This window comes from Arvicanthis niloticus, chromosome 1, assembly GCF_011762505.2.
Source record: "Arvicanthis niloticus isolate mArvNil1 chromosome 1, mArvNil1.pat.X, whole genome shotgun sequence".
Classification (NCBI taxonomy): Eukaryota; Metazoa; Chordata; class Mammalia; order Rodentia; family Muridae; genus Arvicanthis; species Arvicanthis niloticus.
Window position 1 is genome coordinate 83,800,069 of NC_047658.1, and position 24,063 is coordinate 83,824,131.

Sequence of the window (24,063 nt, forward strand, 5' to 3'; positions counted from 1 at the left end):
TATCTTATTTAGCTTAACTAAGCTTTTTAAAGAGCAAGTCCTAAGGGCTGGAGAGATGGCGCAGCAGTTAAGAGCACTGGCTGTTCTTCCAGAGGACATGGCTTCCTAGCAACTAAGTGGTGGCTCACAATCAGCTGTAAGTTAACTCTAGTGCCAGGGGATCCAACACCCTCTTCTGGCCTCTGAGGGCACTGCACACACATGCTACCCAAACACATAAAACAAAATAAAAAAATCTTTTAAAAAAAAAATTTATTGCAAGTCCTCTGGACAGGGCCAATATCTGAATTCAAATGTCCCTTATAGTTGAACTGTCCTAGGACATCACCTTTGATGAGCTTGATATATCTGATTTACATGTATATAGTAATCTAGCTCCCAGAAAGTAGAGGACTGGGATACAGTGTGCTTAACACACAGCTGGCCACACAGGCTCAGCTTGCAACAGTAACTAACAACCAACCTTATGTTAACACTTTGCAACCCATCAATTTGAAAGACTTCAACACTCAGGGAAATGCTAAAACTGGCAGAAGAGTCGTTGAGAGCACAGGGCAAGGGGAGCTAAAAAAGATAGGGGGAGAACAGAGGGATAAGACTGTGGTTAGAATAGACCATTTTCAGTCTTCTTTTAGCTATCAGTGTCAAAGGCAGTTTTGAACTTGTTCCTCCACCACTCAAGCACTCACTGGCTCAAGCTCTAAATTTCTGCTTAGAAAAGCCTGAGTGGCTGGCAAGATGGCTCAGTGGGTAAGGACACTTGCCACCAAACACGATGATCTGAGCTCAATCTCTGGAACCCACACCATAAGAGAGCTGACTTCTGTAAGCAGTCCACTGACCTCCACAAACATGCTGTGCCCCTCTCCCCATATGTACAAATAAATAAATGTGATACAAATTGTTTTAGAATCATTTGTGTTAAACCTGTTTACTGAATTCTGACTGAACAGGAAGGAAGCAGGTCTAAGTCACTGGGTATCAGGATAGCTGTATACTGCATGGCCACATAAGCACCAAGTGATTGATAATGTATTGAACAATGAGTCAGGATGAGTAGACAACCAGAGCATGTTTGGACATATCTCATATTGGGGAAGAGGAGACCTTCCCTTTGCGGCTCCTGGGAGAGGGTGGGAGCTGCCAAGGGCTGGTAGCTGAGCTTCCCACAACCCTCCAAATCCACTGTATGGCATCTCTTAGACTATCTTCCCTCCCTCCTTCCCTCCCTCCCTCCCTCCCTCCCTCCCTCTCCCTCCCTCCGTCCCTCTCCCTCTTTTTCTCTCCCTCCCTCTCCCTCTTTTTCTCTCCCTCCCTCTCCCTCTTTTTCTCTCCCTCCGTCTCTCTCTTTCTCTCTCTCTCTTTCTCTCTCTCAAACAATACTCAAGAATTATAGCTCCTAAAGGATGTTGCTTTAACACTGTGAGTGAGGAGAGGAAAAACTTCCTTTAGATAAGCTCAGAGAAGAAAAGGAAGGAAAATAGTGGCTCCAGATTCAGAGTAAAGGCAGGCTGTCTGAGAAGGTGCAAATCATAGCACACCGCACATCACAATAACAAGAGATACTTCACAGAGAAATTCTGTTTGCCATTCAACACCAAAAGAAGAATTGAGCCAAAGTGGGAAAAAAAATTCTTCTGGCCTCCCACACATTGACATGGTTGCAGAAGCCATTTATTTGGGCAGGGCACAGTCTGAGAGCAATCAGCCCTCTGGCTTGTGTTCTTCCTACCATGTCCCTTATTTCAGAAACCTAAAATCTATTGCTGCCACTTGGCTGTTCAGCAAGGTCCAAAATCAAAGCAATTGCTGCCCAATTGTGCAGATCACTATTTACCCCTGGTGTTCTTCACAGATGAAATGGGAGACCCTTCCCCAAGGCCTTGAAGAGGTCAATGTGGGACAGGCTTGCATTTTTCAATTTCTTCTGAGGTCCCTCTAGAAAGGCCTTCACTGACTTAAAATAATCCTCCTTGTTTTGGGAGCTCAAGAGATAGCTCAGCAGTGAAGAGATTGTGGGTTCAGCTCCTAGCACCCACACAGCTGCTAACGAACGTCTGCTACTCTAGTTCCAAGGATGCTGTGCCTTCTTCTGGCCTTTGCCATTAGGCATTATCCAGCAGTCAATCTGTGAACTACAATACCAACCTGCCAGGCAAGATGTATCCACTGGTGCATTAGTGGCATGGTTGCTATGGGGATAACCAAGCACTTTCAGAATAGATTTGAGACCTGCTCCCAAGAGGGAATCATGCCTAGCTCTGTAAACCACAACTGGCAGAGGGGAGCCCACTACTAATGTTTCTAAATGGAAATGTTGAACTGCCTTCTATATTTGTTTATAAGGATTATTCCTGCTTTGAACTCTGGTCAGAGAAGCTTCTCTTGGGAGTGGGTGCTGACTCATAACCAGCCAGAGTACTGAGAAGAACTGACTGCTGAGTGCTCAGCCCTAAACAGGACTTCTCCCTGTCTTCCTCACTCCCTCTTTCACATACACATGCCAAGGCCCAGGGACACCCCAGAGAGGAGATAAGCTGGAGGCTGGGGAGGAGAGCCGAGCTGGGCATGGAGTTACACTTGTGAACTCACAGCACAGGATCAAGCCTATCAACATTCCATCGTGGAAAGGAGAGAGAAGCTCTAAGGCCCCCGCTCCCAAATGAGGAGCTATTGGCAGTTAATGACTGTTTGGAGCGGGGAGGGAATCATCTTTATCAGAAGTATAGCCACTAATGAGTTGTCCCTGCTCCCATAAATCACCCTAGGCCCATGCTCATGCAAGCAGCACTGAGTAAACTCCATGAGTCATAAAAATAAAACACATGGAAGTAGAGGGAAAGCTTGTTGGAAAGAAGGGGTCCAGAGAGAATAGGGGGCAGATAAAAGAGGGAAAAGGGGGGGTGAATATAACCAAGATGCATCATTACATGTATGAAGTTGTTAATAATTAAAAATATACACGCATGTGTGTCCAAATGCACACATGCACACACACACACAAACACACAACCTCAATATGAGAAATGATGAGTTAAAACAGATCAAGAATGTCAATTCTAAAATTCCAACATTATGGGTAATATCTCTTTTTCCTGCTTCTGTGAATATCCTGGCTCCCTGAGGAAAATTCAGAAAATAAAGCGGCTGGGGTTGGGGCTCAGTTAGCAGAGTGCTTGCCTAGCATGTCTGAGGCCCTGGGCTTGATCCCCAGCTCCACATATACCTGGTGTGCAAATTGTAATCCCAGGACCAGGAAAGTGGAGGCAGAAGAATCGGAGGTTCAAGGTCGTCCTCAGCTACACAGGACCTTGAGGTCAGCCTGGGACTCTTGGGGTTCTGGGGAAGGAGAGGAGAGAGAAAAAGAAGGGGAAGGAATGGAAAAAGGAGGGAGAAGAAGTATAAAAATGTAAATTACCCATAACCACCACCACTGATACTAATTTGGTGTACTGCCACCTGTTATTTATGTAAGAATTAAAATTCATAAGTACATTTTGCACGTTCTGCTCGCAAAGGTTTTTGGCCTTTAAAATGGGGGAGGATGTGAAATGTTTAGATGAGTGTGTGTGTGTAGCAAGGGAAAGCATGGAGACGGTGTGTCCAGGGAGGCTGAAGGTAACTTGCTCTTCCGCCATGCACCCCTTGTTACTGCACCATATCAAGTACACCTGCTCAAAACAGGTTGCCTTCCGAGCCTTTGCCTGAAGCTCCAGAAGACACACAGAATGAAAGTTTCACTCATTTATTTACTTAATTATTTTATTATTTTAAGTCAGGGCCTTGCTATGTAGCCCTGGCTAACCTGGTATTCATGGCAATTCTCCTGCCTCAGCCTCTTGAGTGCTAAGAGTATATTGTATGTCACCAACTCTGGTTTACCTCTCTTTTAAATCAAAACAAGATTTTCTTTATGAGTGGGTGAATGCAGGTATACATAGACTCCAGAAGAAAGCATGCTGTCCCTTGGAGCTGTAGCTAAAAATAGCTATAAGCCACCTGTTATGGGTCCTCTGTAAGAAAGAACAGTATTCAGGGCCGGAGAGTCAGCTGAGCAGTTAAGGGCACTGGCTGATCTTCTAAAGGACCTAAGTTCAATCCCCAGCACCTACAATGGCAGCTCACATCTGTCTGCTACTCCAGTTCCAGGATCTGAAACCCCCACACATACATATGCAGGCAAAACACCAACTCACATTAAAGTCAAATATAATAAAAATCCTTTAAAAGAAAGAACAATACTCGCTGTTAATCACCAAGCTACCAATCCAGTGTCCCACCCCTCCCTCTCTCACTCTCTCTCAACTTACTTTGTCTATGTGTATGAATATTTCACCCACATATCTAGTACCTACAGAGACCACATGGGGTGTCAGACCCCCTGGAACTGGAGTTACAGATAGCTGTCAGTTGTCATGTGGTACTGGGAACTGAACCTGGATCTTCTGCAAGAAGAGTAAGTATTCTTGACCACTGAGACATTGCTCCAGCCCCCCATTTCTTCATTTGCCAACATCTTGCTCACTGAAGTAATACTTCCATCCTAGTGAAATAATGGATCTTTAAACTACTTTGTTCAAGGTCACTATAACCCAAAGCATCTGCTCGATGTTTCCTTTTAAGCGATCTCAGCCTTCATCCTCGCCTGCAGCCCTAGGGCTACCCAGAAGGACAGCAGGACACAGCCCTCTGATCTGCAGGAAACAGCCACTAGCTCCCTTGAGCATGTCCCCAGGAAAACAGAGAAGCAGAAATATGCCCCCCACCTCAAACTGGCTGAAAAGGCCAATCCTAAGTGAAAAAGGCCGATTCTATGTTATTCCCCAAGCTCCAGCTCTATCTCCCCAGAACACTGGAGGCTATAGATCAAGCATGGGTATAATAAGTCAGTCCCATTTGAGCTCAGAGCTTACAGTACCCCCCTCCCCCACAGGGTCTTACTATGTAGCTCTGGCTGTCCTGGAACTCACTATGTAGATCCAGTTGGCCTTAAACACACAGAAATCCACCTGCCTCTACCTTCTGAGTGCTGGGATTACAGGCAGGCTCTACCATGCCTGGTCTCTAGCCTCAGCCCTTTTAATATGAAGCATTTCATCTGTTTGAGGCAAGCCTGACTTCCACTTCACACTAGGGGAGGTGAGGTTCTTGAAGGTGACAGCTCTGTCCAGGCAGATATAAACCTCTGGGATGAAGGTGTGATTCCCGACAGCAGGCAGCCTTCAGGCTCCTGGAGTCAGCAGCAGCCCTTCTTTCAGACTCTTAGCACTGACAGGGGGTCAGAGAGCAGCTTAGAGAGTTGGGTGCCACCCATCAAAATGGACATCTAACAAACAGGACGTCTGTGGGCTGACCCACATCCCCCAACAAAATTTGTGTTTGATATCCCACCCCCCCACACACAGAATTTAAGAATCTAGTCATATTTAGAGATCAGATCATTCGAAAGGTGGCCAAGCTTAAATTTAAACCCTGGATTATGCATAGCAATGGCACCTTAAGTCTCAGCTGCTCACAAGACTGGAGCATAGGAGGATGCTTGGGCTGTGGAGGTTGAGACCAGCCAGGATAGCACAGTGAGACTGTGTTTCAATGCAAACAGGTCCGAATGTATATGACGGGGCTCTTATAAGACGAAGTGCTGACAACTAAAAGACAGGCTACAAGCCAAGGACACAGGACTCTAAGGACACCAAACGCACTGACACCTTGCTATTAGCCTCCAGGCTGAGAACATACATTTATTTCTGTTGCTTAAGCCAGCCAACATTTTGTGTAGGCAGACCAAGAACACTACATAGAAACCTTTACGTAAGCACTGACTGACTGGAGCCAGGCAGAGCTGCAGGGGGTCACACTGTGATTGCAGCGCAGGAAAGAGGCTATTTAGGCTTTGTGAACAGGAATGGGAATGATTTGATTCTCATTTCTCCTACTGTGTGACTTTGAGTATTCCACTCAACCTGTTTGCTCACTTCCAAAATGGAGAAAGCATGATGCCTTCTCGGTGAGGTGTTAGGGTGGATTAAATGAGGTGTGTACTGGTGTAAACACTCAACAATAAGTATCAGTTATATTATTCATTAATATGAATAGCCACCTTATCAGAGAAATTCTCAGTAAGAAGACGCTGGCCAAATGTGCTGGCTAGTTTTTATGTCAACTTGACACAGTTAGAGTCATCTGGGAGGAGGGAACCTAGCTAAGAAAATGCCTCCAGAAGATTGGGCATATGGCAAGACTACAGGGCATTTTTAAAATTAATGATTGCTGTGGGGGGTATCTAGCTTGTTGTGGCTGGTGCCATCGCTGGGCTGGAAGTCCTGGGTTTGATTAGAAAGCAGGGTGAGTAAGCCAGGAAGCAGCACTCCGTTCACCAGCTCCTGCTTCTGGGTTCCTACCAGGTTTGAATCCCTGCCCTGGCTTTCCTCAGTAGACTGTGTGATCAGGACATGTAAGCCAAATAAACCTGTTCTCCACACATTGCCTGTGGTCATGGGGTTTCATCGCAGCAACAGGGACAGAGTTTGAGGACATAGTAACAATGAAAAGAAGATTGCAGCTTCTCTGGCCATTCATTTTGCCAGGCCTCCACACAAGAACTGGGGCCCTTTTATGTTCTTGCCTTTTCCCCCTTGAGATGTTCTAGGAATCAAAGACAGTCACACGTTAAAACTCCACCCGTAAGTTACTGAGAGCAGGACCTGTTCTCAAGACCTACAGAGCAGCTGCAGCAGCCTGCATGTCCTTGACCTACCCCACCCTCAGACACAGCGGCTGGAAGGTGCAGATGTCACACCAGAGCCTTAGAAACTGGAGCACGTGGGCCCGACTCACTCTGTGACACCTCAGATATCCTCTGCCTCTGGGCTTAGTTTTCTCATCTGCAAATGGAAAGACTACACACTAGCTGAGTCTGCTCCTAGTGCACCTAAGAGCTTCTCTACAGGCTCATACTCACTTCTCACCTAACTCTCTGTGAAAGCCAGCAACATGGGAAGAAAAGGTGTCTGTGGCTTGGTTGTCATAAAAGATTTGACAGTCCTTCAGAAACTCACTGTAAAAAAACAAATAAACAAGCAAACATAACACTCAAAAAATTGGCTTCTGCCAAGCAAAGGGAAAACTTACTGATTAGTCTTGCAGATTAAACTTAAGGTGAGAAGAGGGAAGCTTAAAACTCCACGGGCAGAAATGAAGGGTAATGTACTTGGCCAAACACACAACTAGAGCCACTGCGGCGAGATCTGCACTTTCACATCTGAGGAATCTCAAGTGCTGGTAATTAGACCTGAATCTTATCATTGCCACTTAATAGATGAGAAATGTTTTATAAACATTTCCACATGCAAGGTGTCACTTCATTCTCACTGACAACAAACATTTCTTTCCACCATAATCAGCTAAGACAAGGCACCGGAGAACGTTAAGCAGCTTGCTCAAGATCGCACAGCTGGGAAGCACAGGGCTGGCAGAGAAGCCACAGAATAGAATCCAAAGCAAGTGGTCTTTCCAAACTGATTTATGCCTTCCTCCACGGGCCAAGATGCAGATGAGAGGAGAGCTATATGCACTGTAACTTCTATTTATGAGTGGAACCCTGAACATTAGCCAGGCTGGGGAGAAGCCAATTATGCAAATTACAAAAGTAAAATCCCTAAACATAAAGCTATGAGGAAACAGCTCCAGCCACAGCTTCTCTCACGAACCCAGTGGTCTCGACTGTGATGGTTTTGCATCCAGAAGATGTTTGGCAACACTGGAGACGTTTTTCATACAAGTAGGAGGACACACACACACACACACACACACACCGTTTCTTGGTGCAGAGGACAGCTCCCCACAATGAGGAATAATCTACTTCCAGACAATGATTTTGTAGCACACTGGAGCAGCAGAAAGATGGGCCAAGGTCCACAAAGGTAAGAACTCTGCAAGTTTAATGTGATAGGCTAGCCTTCTAGGTCCTTGGGCAAGTTAACCACATTGCCTTTCTCTACTATAAAACAAGATGGGGCCAGTGTAACATAGTAATTCCCAAAAATTCTTGTACTCCTAGACAGTGGCCTTGAAGTCTCACTAAAATGTAAAATCTATTCCTAGAAATTCTGCAGTTGTCACCACTGCCCTGAGCTTCTGTTCCAGGTAGTCGTCAGACTGCAATCTGAAGGGTACAGATTCTAATCATTCTAAGCAAGATTTGCAAGTCTAGGGAACACCAGAACCCCTCTGCTAGCCTAGAGGTTGGAGAGTGACAAGAGCTTTCTCCAGGGAGTGCTAGCTTCCGCAATGCTGAGAAGGCTGGAGGCAGCCCAGCAGATGAAAGTGCAGCCCTCACAGAGCAAAACTCCAGCCAGGAGCATGCTGAAGAGGGTGGGGACGGATGACCCAGCCATGGAGAACAGCCATGCTCAAGTCACAGAAAGACACCTTGGGCAAAAATGACAATGGGGCTTTTTTTTTTTCCTACCCAGGCAATGATTTGCCCTCATTAAATCCTTTGAAGAAAGGTACTTCCAACATTTTCCAGGAAGCTGGCTGACCTGGGCCTCAGGGATTGTGACACACTGTAGGCACCCGATCCTTTGACTTGTCCTTTCCCTAAGGCACAAATTGAAAAACTTAAGATCTGGTATTCACAGCCTTATCTCTGCCCCTCCAAAGTTAAAAAGAAAAAGGAAGGGAGGAGCTTCCAGGCCCAGGCTGAAGAGCCACACATAGACAAATGCATGCTACTTCTTCCTTTTCATCTTTTGACCTAAACCAGCATCCTCATCCTGCCCACACCAACTGCTCCATATGCCCAGAAAGGATCTCCACAAAGGCATCCCAGCAAGCTGACCCAGCTCAGGAAAGTCCAGCATATGCTCTCATCTGTCATTCTCCCTTTTGGTTTCCAAGACAATAAGGAGCAAACTTCTGCTACAGGCATCCCATAAAGGACAGTGCTGATGGGTTGTGGTAAGCACATCTTCTTCCTTACTTTAGGACAGTCGTTCTGAACCTTCCTAATGCTGCAACCTTTTAGTACAGTTCTTCACGTTGTGGTGACCCCCAACCACAAAATTATTTTCTTTGTTAGTTCACAACTGTAATTTTTCTACTGTTATGAATCATAACACAAATATTTGATACATAGGATATCTGATATTTGACTCCTGTGGAAGGGACATTTGACCTAAAGGGGTCATGACCCACAGGTAGAAAACGAATGCTTTAAGAGAATCGGCAAGCATAAAGACCACCTGTGCAATGTTTTGTAAAAATAACACCCCAATCCAGAACAGAAATCAGAGCCTCTGCACCAATCCCAGGCATCCAGCCCAGAGGTCTACGTAGCCAGACAGCACTTATGAGGGGCAGACCTTGCAGGAGGCATCTTGGGCTCCAACTTGGTGAGCTAAGTACCAGGGACATTCAACACCAAAGTGAACCCAGGCTGGCACTGACGGTGGGCAGAAAGGTACTTGGAAGGAGGAGTGGCAGACTGGCCTGGCTGGTTAAAGTGGAAGGTGACCACCAGAGAACTTTTTTTTTTGTTGTTTTATTTTTTCTAAACAGGGTTTCTCTGTGTAACCCTAGCTATCCTGGAACTTACTCTGTAGACCGGGCTGGCCTCGAACTCACAGAGACCCACCTGCCTCTGCCTCCCCAGGGCTGGGATTAAAGGTTTGCATTCCCATTGCCTAGCTAACAGAGAGCTTCTTCACCCAGTGCACAAGACACTGGTTTGCCTGAAGTGCGTTTTACTTCAGCCCAGTATTATACTGCCAGGCACTGAAGGAGAGAGAACAGCACTCTTTAAGAATTAAGCGCTTCCTTTTAGGAATATCTGCCCAAACACAACATCCATGTGGTCTCAGGAGGTGGGATCGTTGGTGCTAAGGAAGGGAAGGGCAGAATGCAGCCAGGGGAGGCCAGCCAGCCTGGGCCAGGTCCCTGAGGACACTGGTTCCACCTCCTACAGCAAAATAGTCCCATAGGGACTGGAGGCCTCCAGGTCTGGGCTCTATCCTAGGAGGCTGGCTCCACCCTGCTGGGGCTGTTGCCAGACTCTAAAATAACCCAACCCCAACTGAGTGACAAAGGGCCTTCTTGCTGTCCTCAAAGTTGCAGCTTTCTGCATTTTATCTCCCTTCCAAATTAGCATGCTCCTCTCTGGATATACAGCTGGGATCTCCTGATGATGGACGCTGGTTAAGAAAGGTGGCCTGGGCTATCCCTAGCTGCTATTAAGCAAGGGTGGGTGACCCGGGCTAGGACCCTGGCCTCCTGCATTTGCAAAAGCTGTTCTGAGACCAGAATAATCCTGACACCCCTCCCTTCGGGGAGCATCCTTCCTTAATGCACACCAAGAGCTCAGCCAACTAGCTTGGGAGGCAAATCCTTCCGGCTGGCCCAAGCACATCTTTTCCCAGAGAATGAATCTATCTGATAGACCCACAGTGTCAAGCACCGCTCTGCATGATAATTGCCCCACAAGCTCTGTAGAGGGCAGGGGAGGTCTAGATGCTGGCTTCCACAGAATGGCCTCTCTAGGATGCAGAAACCCTACCTGGCGTTATCAGTGGCAACTTGATGCGGAGATCGCCCTCCCAGTCGTGACAGCATTAGCCAGAGCCCCTCAAGTTTCCTCCAGGGTAACATAAGGCTGGTGGCTGGGGCTGAGCTTGAAGATGTGTGCAGTTCTGCTCCGCTCAGCTTCACTGAGAGAAACCAGCAGCAGGTGAGGATTTAAAATGCAGCCGATGAGATTTAGGTTAGATTCACGGGCGAACTTCCTGACTAAGAGGAAAGCACTGGAAAGGCTGACCCATTACTTAAATTTCACTGGGGAGCCACAAGAGGTTGATTGTACTGTCCGCCAGGACTGGGGGTAAGTAAGGAGGAGGCAGCATCAGTACACAATGGTCAGAGGCAGGGGACTCACCCTAACTGCCAAAAGCCACCTCTCCACTGACATGCACTAGAATATGCTTATCTTTGAACTAGAAAATCAAGTTCAAGGAATTTAAGAAAATAGAAGGAAAAAGTCAAATATTCTATGCACTTTGGGAGAAAGGTTCTACTGAACAGGGAACACCAGCAACCGTCACACAGTGGATGAAAATGTTGCCAGACTTCGATGACCTGGCTGTGAGTGTGACCAAGTGTGTGAGACACATTAAAGATGTGCTCTGCCAATGACATACCTGTTCGTTTCAGAAAAAAAAAAACCAACCAACCAACCAACAAGCAGAGGTGATGCAGTGCAGGCCTGTGCCAGAGTACCCAGCCAGCGTGCAAGAGGCCTAGAGCTCCATCTCCAGTGGTGGGGTGGAAGCGATGGGCTTATCAGTGCCCATTGCCACTGCCAGCACCCTCAACCCAGCACTCAGCCCCAGACAGGAAGACCAGAGAGGAGTTCAAGGTCATTCTCTATAAAGCAAGTTCAAGGACAGCCTGGATTACATGAGACAGCAGTGTTCACTCAGATCCAGCTAGATGTACCAATGAGTTTACTGGACTGATTTACAGAGTGAGGATGAGCGATTACTTGTAAGAGTGTGAGTGACCCCCAAAGCACCACACCACTGGAAGAGAGGGGCAGGGAGAAATATTCACCATAATTATTGGTAACTATCTCTGAGTGTGAAGGTATATATATATTTCTTATTTTCTTCTTTTAGGGGCTATTTTCCAAATGTTGTAAATAAGAATAACCAGAAAGCATTCATAAGGTTGGGAGAAAGCAGAGAAAGAGGAGATCCTGGTGTCTGACGAAGCTCCGCGATGAGTCCACCTCATCTGCACAGCCATTATTCCCAGAAAGCAAAAAGCTGACACTCGATCTCACACTTGGCAAGGCAAACACAGCATGCCTTCCAAAACAGCCTGGCATGCCCGCAGAAGCACCTGGAAACCACACATCACTGCTCCACTCAGAGGCACGGGACTCAGAGGGTCCAGGGTTCCCAATTCTTGTCCAGACCCTCCTGTACATCTCATCCAGAGTGAATACGAACAGCAGGAGAGGAAGGAGGGGTCTGTCAAACAGGACCTTCCTAGAGCGACCCTGAGAATGTTCCAGAGTCAGAGCCAGCCCTGCCAACCGCTTGCCCGATGTAGCCAGGGGCTGGGCAAGCTTCATTCACATAGTCTGCAATGTAGACACTGTTGGCTTCATTCCATAAAATAAACGACAAGTCCAAATTCAGGGCAACTGCCTCAAGTCACACCAAAGGAAATTAATTGGCAGGGCTGGGACCCGATCCTGCTCACACCCCCTTGTTGGGAAAGGTGTTCTCCTCAGCCACCTCTAGCACTGGCATCCATGCCGAGAGCATGGTATAAACCACAGTTTTCTCCTAAACTACACCTCACTGCTTCTTGCCACTGTCCCTGAATACCTCAATGGCTGACTGTGGCCAAGTTTCTCGGCCCTCCTCAGGGACACTGAAGGTGGGGCTCCCTGTGAGCATCCTCTCTGGAGGTACATGTGTCCTGGAGCTCACAGAATAAGTTTACAGGATCCCCTTTTCACTCACAGCACATATGAAGCAGACAGACCCCCAGCCTCCCTAGAGATGGGGAAACTGAGGCTGAAGATGTTGGTTGTTTCTGAGTCTACAAAGAAGCAGACCAAGGACTAGAACTGAGTTATCCCTGGAACTTTCCCTGAAAAGTTGTGACAGTGTCTGTCCCCTCCTCATAGGGCACTAGCTGCAAACCAAATTCAAGTCTACCAAAGTCCAACTTACTGGGCTGGCTTACAGGGTGTGGCTCAGGGGTTTGCTTACAAGAGCACAGTGACAGTAAGCAGCTGTACCCCATGTAAAGTGTCACCTCAGCATGGATGACGACCTCCCCTTAGCTCTAAAGACAGAGTCTCCCTTCAGCTAGTCTCCATGGCCTAAGAGCATGGGCCTACAATTTGAGGAGAATTGCATACAAATGGCCAGGAGGTATAGAAAGGAGGGTTTAGGATCTCAGGTGGGGGCCAGTGATGCTTCTCACCCACTCCTTATAAAAGGAAGGGTCGATATCAACAATTCTGACCTCTTAGAAAGCCCTATAAATAGACCCAGCTACTCTTGACATAGCTGGGCGTCCAAGGGTCACACTCCACTCTCTTACATTTGGGCACCATGATCTTTCCACAGAAGCATGTTCAGAATTTGGGCTCTGGGCCTCGGTTCAAATCTCAGTCCCAGTGTCTTCTACCAATGTAAGGCCATAGGTTTTTGGTCTGAAAATGGGACCAAGATGAGAGGTGGGCCATATTAGCCTACGAGGAAGTATCACTGTCTGTGTGGAGTGGCCAGTAGCCCCACCTTGCCTTCAGTTCTTAGAAGACCTTGAATATGCTCTTCCTGCCTCCTTTTCCTAATTACCCTTCAGGGCTCCTAAAACCCTGGATACACAGTCCAGCTGGGCCTCACCACAGTATGTAACCCGGCTGCTCGCTTGTCTGCCTCCCCTTTGATGATAGGGGCTGTGTGTTTGACTGTTGTGCTCAGTATCTGTCTATATTGCTTCATATCAGGCTACTACAAACTGACTGAAGACACACAAATGGCACCATCTAGTGAGGAAGGAAGCCTTACAAAACTAAACACACATCATTCCAGCACTCCAGTGGCTGACGCAAACAGACTGCAGAAAGTTCAAGGCCAGCTACTATAGCTAGCACCAAGCTAGCCAGGACTGTGTAGTACAACCATGTCTAAAAAACACATAAGTCAATAAACCCACAAACATATTAAGTCAATATTATAATTTCTTATAAATTGTGTTAAATGTGACATGAGGATCAGAGTCTGCAATATACAAACAGAGGGCTAGGCTAGAGAGATAGTTCAGCAGGCAAAGGCACTCGCCATCAACCCTAACCTGAGTTCTAGACCAGAACCTACATGATAGAGCAATGGACCCAACTCATGCAAGATGTCCTCTGATCTACATATAACCATGTCATGTGGAGGCCACACACTCTACACGCATACACGTGTGCACACGCACTCTCACACATACCCATACCGGAGTGTGCGTGCACACACATACACATGTACACACACACCACCACCCTCAATTCACTTTTTCAGCTGGGAGGTCTACTTACCAGAATATAGAAATCAATGTGACAAAAAGCGTTTGCGAAGCTGGAGGTGGCTGTGCGGTTAACAGCCAGTCCTGCTCTTACGGAGGATGTGAGTGTGGTTGCTTTCCATCATCCAATCCACACGGGGTGGTTGGCTCACAGGCACCTATAACCCCAGCTCCACAAGTATCCAATGTCACTGGCTTCCATGGACATATGTATTCACACACATGTACACACGTGTATATACACACACGTACACACACACGGGGAGAGAGAGAATCTTAAATAATAATTGTTTTAATGTTTATTACAAGTTTGATTGTAGCTGAGCATAGTAGCTCATGTCTGTGATCCCAGCACTTAAGACGTGGAAGGAGACTGCCATGAGTTCAAGGTCTGCCCAGGCCACAGTGTTATAGTATGAAATCTTTCCTCAAGAGAGAGAAGAGAAATTCATGATCGTTTTCATTGTTTTAAAGGAAAAATGAAGCCAGTAGTGATGGTGCACCTTTAATCCCAGCACTCAGGAGGCAGAGGCAGGTGGATCTCTGTGAGTTTCAGGCCAGCCTGGTCTACAGACTGAGTTCCAGGGCAGCCAAGGCTACACAGAGAAACTCTGTCTCCAAAATCAAAAAACAAAACAAAACAAAGGAAACAATAGAACTGGTAAATAAGACCACAGAAGTTAAACTAAGTAAGGTAGACATCTGTACATTCATATGAAAGGAACAAAAAGAAAAGTGAAGCTTAAAAACCAAACAATTAAGGGCTGTCTGAAGAGGCAGCTGGCACAGTGGTAAAGGTGCAGGACACTAAGCCTGACAACCTGCATTTAATCCCTAAGACCTACAGGGTCAGAGCAAATAACAGGTTGTCTTCTGGCCTACACAAGAGCACTGTTGCACATGCGTGCATTGACACACAACAAATTATTTAACTAATTAGCAAGCACTTTAATAGATCACAAGCTAAGCATGGGGTACACACTTGTAAGTCTCGTACTTGAGAGGCAGAGGCTACAGCAGTGCTTCTCAACCTTCCTAATGCTGTGGCCCTTTAATACACTTCCTCGTGTGTGGTCATCCACAGTCATAAAATTATGTCACTGATACTTCATAACTGTCACCTTGCTCCTGTTATACACCATAGTGCAAATGTCTGATATGCTGGATATCTGATGTGCTGACCTTGAGAAAGGGTCAGTCAACAACCTCCCCCAAAGGGGTCTCCACCCGCAGACTGAGAACCACTGGGCTAGAACCGTGAGGCCACCATGGGCCATATACCAAGACTCCATCTCAAAATAATAGTAATAATAATAAATTTAAGTTTTAAAAGGTTTAAATTTTACTAAGTTTAAAGACTTATTCTTATAAAAAGATCATTTACTGCATACCTTATTTTTCTCATAAACAAGCCTGACTTCCTCTAGGGAATTAATCTGTACAGGTGAAGGTCCACCAGTAGAAGAGTCCCCACAAGCATACCCCACATACCCACACTTGTTCACGCAAAGCTCCAGATCACAAATACGAAGTCTGCTTCACTGAACAAAAGTATGGGCAGGCTATCAGAAGGGTGAGGGCAAAATCCATTCCTGACCTCTGTTACCCACAGCCCACATCCCTCCACCACCCGCCATGCCTCCTCTCTGGAGGCTCTGGCTCTCTGAGCACCAGGTAATCCAAAGCCCTTCCCTTCCTCACTCCTGTAAATTCTCTTTACCTACACAGAATGCACACCCATGGGTTCTGGGACTAGAATTAGAATCCATGGACATCTTGGAACCGTTTGGTCCAGCTGTCACAGCATCTATGTGTGGCACGTGGCCAGTGATGCTTCACATTTAAGACAATGAGAGCAAGGTGGCAGGCACTATATGGATATGTCACAGTGAAACCATTTAATCTGCTGGTGATTGTGAGCTAATCATTGTGATAAGGCACACTCTGTTCAGTGAGACAGTACACCAGTAATTGGCAGCACTTTCTTAGCAGGGTTAGGAAGGGGACAAAGCTCAGACCCATTATTCTACCCCACATCCCCAAAGCAGACCCTGATGGTTGTCTCCCTCTACGGCCTACAGCTCTGGGTCTCTTCAGTTAAGGAGGCAGCAGCTCACTCTTCTTCCTCCTCCTCTCACCGCTCTCTGGTGCATAGGCTCTGGTTGACTCTCTGAAGGCTGAAATCCCAGGCATATGATCAGGTCTCAAAATGCATGTGACAACCGCCTTTTAAAGAAACTGACAGGCACAGACCACGTCTTCCTGGAGCCTTGTGGCGTCACCACACAATGTGAACACCAGCCAAATGGCAGCAGGATAAGTGTTCTCTGTCGCTTAACTGCATGAGTCAGATTTGATAAATTCCAATCTTTGAAATTCTAACAAAGGGAAGCTTTAAATTAACAGGCTATAATGGCAGCCTAGCAACCCAGCCTCCTCTGTTGCCACCTGAGCCAGGTACTGGAGTAGACAGGTCCTAACAGACTTCAGAACCTAGAGGATGGCGGGGTCCCCAGCACACAACCTGTGAAAAACAGCTAAAACGAGCAATGAGAGCAAGCTCAGACCTGAACCCCAACTCCATTTCCCTTCCTCTCTGACCTCGGGCTTTCTGATTATACACAATGAGCCCGCTCTCACTGACTCATGGGTAAGACACCCATCAAGCAGAATATGTTCACTGGGGCCACTTCCTTCTTCCGGTCCCTGAAATACTAAAGGCAGCTGGGCAAGTCCCTCACTGGGAAAGTGTTCACCACAGCTCACCCACCCACACACTGCCTCTAAAATCTCAGCCAAGGCCCTGTCCAACCCGTACTTCCACTTTTTTCTCTAAATAGACAGTACAAATTCTAACCACATCCAAAGCAGTAATAAATGACAAATGAGGAGTTTAAAGTTTTAGCTGTGTTGTTCTTCAAATCCATGTGAAAAATACCCCTAATATTTAAAACCATTAAAAATAAAAGTATGTGCCCTGTATGACACCCTGGGACACGGATAGGAGGGGAGCCTAAGTTCTGGTCCTGGATCAACGAGAAATGATTCTGTATGCTCAGTCAGTTCTGAAACTCAGTTTCCCCACTTATTAGTAGTCCAGACTTGTCCATCCCTTCCAGTTCTGATAGTCTGATATTATCAAGTGACCCAAATAAGCAAAATAAGCCAAGCTGAGAATTTATTTAAAAAGACAAATATCAGTGAAGTGGTGATAGCACATGCCTTTAATCCCAGCACTTTAGAGGCAGAGGCAGGTGGATCTCTTGTGAGTTTGAAGCAGCCTGGTCTACAGAGTGAGTTCCAGACAGCCAGCGCTACACAGGGAAACTGTCTTGAAAATCAAGAAAAAAATAGACCTAAATGTCACTCAGCATAGTTCAGTTGTCCCTCAGTGTCTCAGGAGACTGCTTCCAGGCCGTCCCAAGGCATCTACCTACATAAAATGGTACAATATCAGACCCTTCCCATCCCTCCTATATGCTTTTATCTACCTATAGATTGCTTTAAAGAGCTCTACAATGGAAATGATATGTAAATTGTTGCTATACTGTACTTTTTAGGGAATAACAAGTATGGGGAGTCTGCACGTGTTCTGGATAAATGATACTTTCCAAATATTTTCTATGTGCAGTTGAGCAGGTTTTATGAAGACCCACAGACATGTAGGCAACTAGAATTATTTAACACCAAAGAGAAAAAAATGAGTAAGGATGGATGCCAGCTCCTTCGCTCTCAAAGACCATGTGATCTGAGAGCTCTGGGCTTTGCTACAGTTGGAGACTCACTGGGGAAGGTATCTAGTTGAGTCTGTAATGAGACAATCTAGATTTGAATATAAGCTTGAGTTTATCACCTTAGATTTTATCACCTTAGGTAAGGCATTAAATCTCTGGGTTCCTACAATTACAAAATGGGCAATGGCCAGTTCACAAGGCCAGCTAGGGACAGTGTGTGGGACATATATGAAGCACCTGAAGCACAGGTGAGCAGTGGATAATGGTTGCCACCCTGACTTAGTTTGGGTTTCTATTGCTGCAACAAAACACCATGATCAAAAAAGCAAGTTGGGGAAGAAAGGGTTTATTTGGCTTCAATGGACAGAGTCAGGACAGGAATTCAAGTAGAGAGGTGGCAGGAGCTGATGCAGAGGCTATGAAGGATGCTGCTTATGGCTTGCTCCCCATGGCTTGTTCAGCCTGCTTTCTTATGGCCACCAGCCCAGAAGTGACACCAACCACAATGGGCTGGGCCCTCCCCCATCGATCACTAATTGAGAAAATGCCTTACAGCTGGATCTCATGGAGCCATTTCCTCAACTGAAGCTCCTTCCTCTCTAGTTTGTGTCAAGTTGATACATAAAACCAGCCAATACACACGGTGTGTCTGCACTCACTGGCAAGGCGCACACAGACTCAACTCTGAATTTCTTGCTCACCTTTCTCTGCTCACGGTGCAGAGTCAAGAGCGATCTGACTTTGTAAGGAAGCAAGGCTTACAAAACTATAGCTGCCCAGAGATGGTTAACAACCAAATCTCCTCCAGCAAAAACTGAAGAGAAAAAAGTTTAAAACACTCCACCCAAATGCAAAGTGCTTATCTCTATGCTTATCCACAGCTCTTCCCCTTTATCTCCTTTTGTAATATTTAAGTTTTACAACATATAATTGAAAAAAATAATTAAACAGAACTGCCTACTGCTGAGCCAGGCCAGAGACCCATGTGTCAACAGCACATATCTGGGTACCTGGCCTCAGGCAAGCCACTGGCACCTGATCTGATGGTATCATCAGGCTGCTGGGAGGCGAGGGCTGTGGAATCTCCATCCTAGAGCTCCTAACTTTCGAGCGCCTGGAGTCCCACCAGTTACTTTTCCTTCCAACCCAGAATGTACTGCTTCATAATGTTGCTTGTATCTTTAAGAGAGAGAACAGCCCACAAGGCAGCAGCCTTTAGGCGCATGCTACCAAATTAACAAAAGATGAATTGGAGGCTATGAGCATATCTGTCAATGAGCAACTCCAGGTTGAAAACACCACCAGCCATGAGCCCTTGTTTTCCCCGGGTGTCCTGTTCCTTTCTTCTTGCTGACATTTTTTTTTTCCTCTAACATTTGGGGAACTTCAGACCTCAGTGTACACTGGGTTGTGGGAAGCAAAGGCAATGAGACAGAAGAGCTCACCTAGGGAAGAGTCAGAGAGCTGGGACCAACTTTACAAGTGCTGAGCCCCATGGTGGATCTGAACAGGGACCAGCAAGAACATCCTACAACTTATACGTTATTTGCCCTACAATAGAACATGTGGCATGTCGAAGAAGAACAGGTCAATGAAGAAGGGTACACAGACATATCTGAGAAAACTTGAATTTAGAGGCTCTCAAATAATGCTTTCCAAGAGGCAAACAAAATCAAAATAATTCCTAACAGCTCAACTTCCTCATCAATAAAATGTGAATGATAGCATCTGCCTCTAAAATTGTCAAGAAGTCAATGACACACAGAAGAAAGGTGTCTGACAGCCTCTGGCACACAGCCCATCCTACCAGAATACCATGCCACATTCCCACACAGGATCCTGTTTATCCTGAGTCAGGTGTTGGCTGCTCAGTCTTAGGACACCTTTCAGTGACCCTGGCATCTGAGGCTCCAAAGACCAAGTGTGATGTTCAAGTGTGATTAAACCCCTCCAGGAGAGCTGACACATCTGATGCCCAGGAGCCCAGACATGGTTTCTAACATTCTTATTTCCTAGTGAAAAAAGCAGTTCCCTAGCCGATGTCCCAATGGTTTTTATCTGCCAATTAGTCAGCACTGCACTAAATCCTTTCCAAACACCTCCTATAATCCTCCCAAGTATGGAGCTAGGGTGGGGTTTCCTTATCCCTATTATACAAGTTGAAGAAACTGACTCCGCCTCAAGGACACAAAGCAGAGATTGAGTTCAAACCCAAGTCCACATAGAAAATCACACACACACACACACACACACACACACACACACACACTGCCTCAGTCAGCCCTTCATTATCTCTCCCTCAGTTTCTGCATGCCCACAGCATGATGGCCTACAATAGTGGTCCCTTTTGACCCTCACAAGAAACAGTATAACCCCCAGGAGGATCTTTGTGTTAGGTCTTCTCTATCTCCTCCTGATCTCCTGATTCAGACAAACCTTCAGAGTATTCCTTTCTTGCCCTACGAAGAGGTTCCCTGGAGTCAGTGTCTAACAGAGGCCTCAGAACAGACAAAGATACAGAATGTGTGAACACGGAATGGGACACAGGACATGACACAATTCCAAACAGTCACACCCCATCCTCTGACTCCGTAACCCAACCCATAATTCCAAAGGCTCCATGAAAACTGCTTTACTTTGCCCCTGAAATCCACCAATCACTGGTACCTTCCTGTTCAACTCACAGTGCTTAAGAGACTATTAGTCGCTGGCTCTTTACGGAATCCCCTTGGACGGCTTTACCAGGCAGGGATGGGGCCATCGTCAGTAAATTACTGAGACATGACAGCAAGCCAAAAGATGAACAGACGTTATTAGATGGCAGGTTTGGGCCAACTTCCTATAACAGAGGAAAACCGGCTCACGATCAGAGCTGTCTCTAAACCCTCCACACAGCACGGAAAGCTTGGGCCACCGCTGGAGAAGACAACACGGGTGGGTGCTGGGAGAGGCACCCAGAGAGTACAGACCAGCAGGCCCTGTTGAAGAAACCCATGGTACTACTATTCTCCCAATTATCCAGTATCTTAGGAAAACGCAGCCATTGGAGTGGCCAGCCCACAGAGCTGGAGTGGAGAGGAAGAGGAACCCAAGGAGCCAAGTTCCTGCAGAAGTTTTCAGAAAGCTGGGATGTAAAGGACACCAGGGCCTGTTTCAGAGCCTCTGTCACCTGATAGACAGCCACCAGCTGAGTTGGCATCAACTTCCTTACCCTCCACTCCCACCCCTTCTCATCACACTTACTGCACCAATTGGAGGGCCCATCAATTACCAGACTGAGCACTCTGCCCTAGGCTGGGAAAACAGCTTGCCTGGTCTCAAGACTCAACACTGCTAGGCAGAAGGGTGAAGGTGTCAATTCTTCTCAGGCTTGCTTCCACTTATCCCCAAGGCCTGTTCTCATCCATACCTCAGCAGCCCTGACTCTTCCCTTCCCTTCTGTTTCTCGGGGCCCCGGTACAGGTACTCCAGTTAGTTATAAGCACACCTAGTGCCTGGTGATAGAATCCATGCTGTCAAGACAAGAAAGGAAACTGAACCTGTTCCACTCTGCAGGAGACACAGGTTGGGTCCCACCTGTCAGGGTCCTGCTAGAGTTTCTACAGGCGCAGGTTCTCAAAGCAACATCAGAGGTACTTGTAGAATGTGAGGCATTGCAGACAGCATCCGCAGCTCAGACTCCAGGTGCACACTGAAGAGCTCAGTCTAGTGTTAGAGTACAGTTGGTTTCCAAAGGCAAAGAAGCCAGGTACACACTGTTAAAAGATCAGAACTAAGGGACATTGTCTCGCTGTCCTCCCCAGAGAGTCTGGCTGCCTCACAGACAGGAACAGGGGGTCCCTCCTGAGTCCAGGTTCCCCTGGGAGAATGCCCACACACTCCCTGGAAATACACTGCAGTATTATGAACTGAAACAGCAAGGAGAGAGAGAGAGAGAGAGAGAGAGAGAGAGAGAACACTGAGGACCTTCGAGCCACCAATCTCATTTCAAGTCTCTGTCGCCAGCCGATACATATTAATAATTAACCTGCCTACCAAGAGCTGCTGTTGCCAAGAAAGACTAGTGACAGCATTGGAGCCTCAGCCCTAGACAACCACCCCACCACCACCACCAAGCTTCAGGGTTTGGAGTGCAAAGGGAGCCTGGAACAAAGCCCTGCCTTCCTCCAGGACACCTGAGATGTCGTTCAAGAGGGGCTGACCCCTGACCTTTCCATAGCCAGCTTCTGGCTTTCCACTCTCCAAAAGAGTCCAAGGAAACGTTTGGGGTAGGGATGGGGGTGGGGGTGGGGGTGGAATGGGGGTGGGATTGGCCGACCCGGTGCAGAACCACTGGCCACCTCCCGCCTCCTTCAGAACCAGCCTCCGACCCGCAGCTCCCACGCCTCTGGGGCCTCTCAGTTCCCACGCACCACTGGCGATTTTGGAAAACCCTGATGTCTGCAGAGAGCGAATCCTGTTACCATGAACACAAGCAGGACTTGGAGACGCGATTCTTAACCCTGCTGGGCAGCTACCGGCGCGCCCTTCCCAAGGGGAGATTAGCCAGGGGCCGGCTGAATTCACCCCCAACCCGCCGCACCCAGACACAAAGCACCAGACCGCAGCCCACGATCCCAACGTCCTGTCCGAGAAAGTTCGTGCGTGCACACACCTGCAGGCTGCCAGCGGCTCTCCCCAGAACCCCAGGGCGGCGGGGCGCGCATCCCGGGGCGGGCAGCGCCAAGGTTCCATGTGCCCGCTCCGGCCCCAGTGGGCCACCGGTCAACAGCTTTGGGCCACGGAACGTACCCGGGCCTCCACGCGCCCGCGGCGCATCGTGCGCCCTTCTCGTCCTCGCCGGGGCCTTTGCGAAGAGCCCACACCCACTTGACATCAGCGCCGACCCAAGCGCGCCGCGCAGCGCCAGACGCTGGCCCCTGACAGTCCAGAGGGCGCCCTAGGTGCTGCCGCGCGGCCAGGACGGCGCGTCCCAGACTGGCACATTCCTTTCCTCTCTGAGGATGCTGCAAGCTGGAGGAGGCTGAGATGGAGGAGGGGAGGGAGGCAAGCGCGCGGGGAGGGCAGGACCTGCAGCCTCACCACTGCGGCGCTCTGGCGTCCAGCCAGCCACCAATAAATAGCCCTGCCAAGCCCTTGAAGCGAGCACCCATCAACAGTAAGGACCAGGCTGTAGGTGACGAGGTATGATATCCATGCACCGCCAAAAACCTTCTTGAGAGCCCTGACCTTGAATTCTCTTCCGCACAATGTTTCTGGAAGCTCCGCTTTAACAATCCCTAGGGGACTGCCCAGCAGATTCTGGTAAGCCAGGAAGGAGTGCTTGGTTAGATATGGTTGCTGACCCCCATACCCTAGGAGCCCACAGACAGGCCCCAACAAAACAGACCATACCCTCTGGCTTTGGCAGCCCCAACTGTGTTTTTCTTCCCTCAGTGTCCTTGGTAAAAAGGAACTTTGCTTCTGCTCCCACTGCTTCTGCAAGCAGTGGGAAACAGAAACGCCCAACAACCCACACACACTTCTAATTCATTCATTAGCATCTAAATATTCAAATAAAAATAAGGCTCAGAATGTGCCTGCAGCTACACATAGAGGATAAAGTTCCTGCTCTCACAGCCCCCAATAGTATAGTCAGGATGAGAGCTTAAACACAGAACAAACTCATTACAGTGGTTACAGAAATACAGAGAGAGGCACAGAAGCAGCTATATCAGGGACCCCAAACTGACTCAGTAATCAAGCCCATCTTCCCTGAGGAAGCCGCACAGCTGCAGAGGTTTGCTGAGGATGTATCTTGGTAACTGGGGTTTACTTAGTTCCCATCAACAGGTGGAGATGACTGAGCAGAAGAGGGCCTCCATGCCTGAAAATCAGCTTTTGTCAAGGAGAGGTGTGGAGCAGCCCACAGGCCCAGCAAAACAGTCTACCCATGTGTCCAGGGGCTCATGTTGGTCTGACATGAGAGTTGGGACCTTCACTTACGGCTCCAGTGTCACCATCATTTTTATGCATGGCCCTTCAGAAATGCCTTTGCTCTCTGGTCTCCGTGTTCTGTCTACGGGGCAGGGATGGGTGAGGACAATACCTCTCCAAAGATTTGTCTAACTCATAGCTCCTTTGGAAAAATATACAAATGCTATTCTCATTCTGTAGCCTCTCCCATACAAGACAGCAAACGACTATTTCCCAAATCACAAATCATACTGAAGGGCCAGCTCAGTGGGGACTAAGTTCCAGT

General features: G+C 47.5%; 1 protein-coding gene across 16 annotated transcripts in view; it reads right to left on the reverse strand.

The window, feature by feature from the left end:
* Positions 1 to 24,063, reverse strand: part of Plekha7 (pleckstrin homology domain containing A7) — a 185,389-nt gene that overhangs the window by 92,376 nt on the left and 68,950 nt on the right. For 3 of the 16 annotated variants that reach the window (XM_034509546.2, XM_076941481.1, XM_076941449.1), the window contains exon 1: positions 22,477 to 22,619. The exons of 12 other annotated variants lie outside the window; for them this stretch is intronic. In XM_034509546.2, coding sequence (XP_034365437.1) covers positions 22,477 to 22,556 — 80 coding nt within the window. In that variant the 5' untranslated portion in view covers positions 22,557 to 22,619. Of the gene's footprint in view, positions 1 to 22,476; positions 22,633 to 24,063 lie in introns of those variants that run through there. One more of the 16 variants, XM_076941477.1, reaches the window with a different exon arrangement.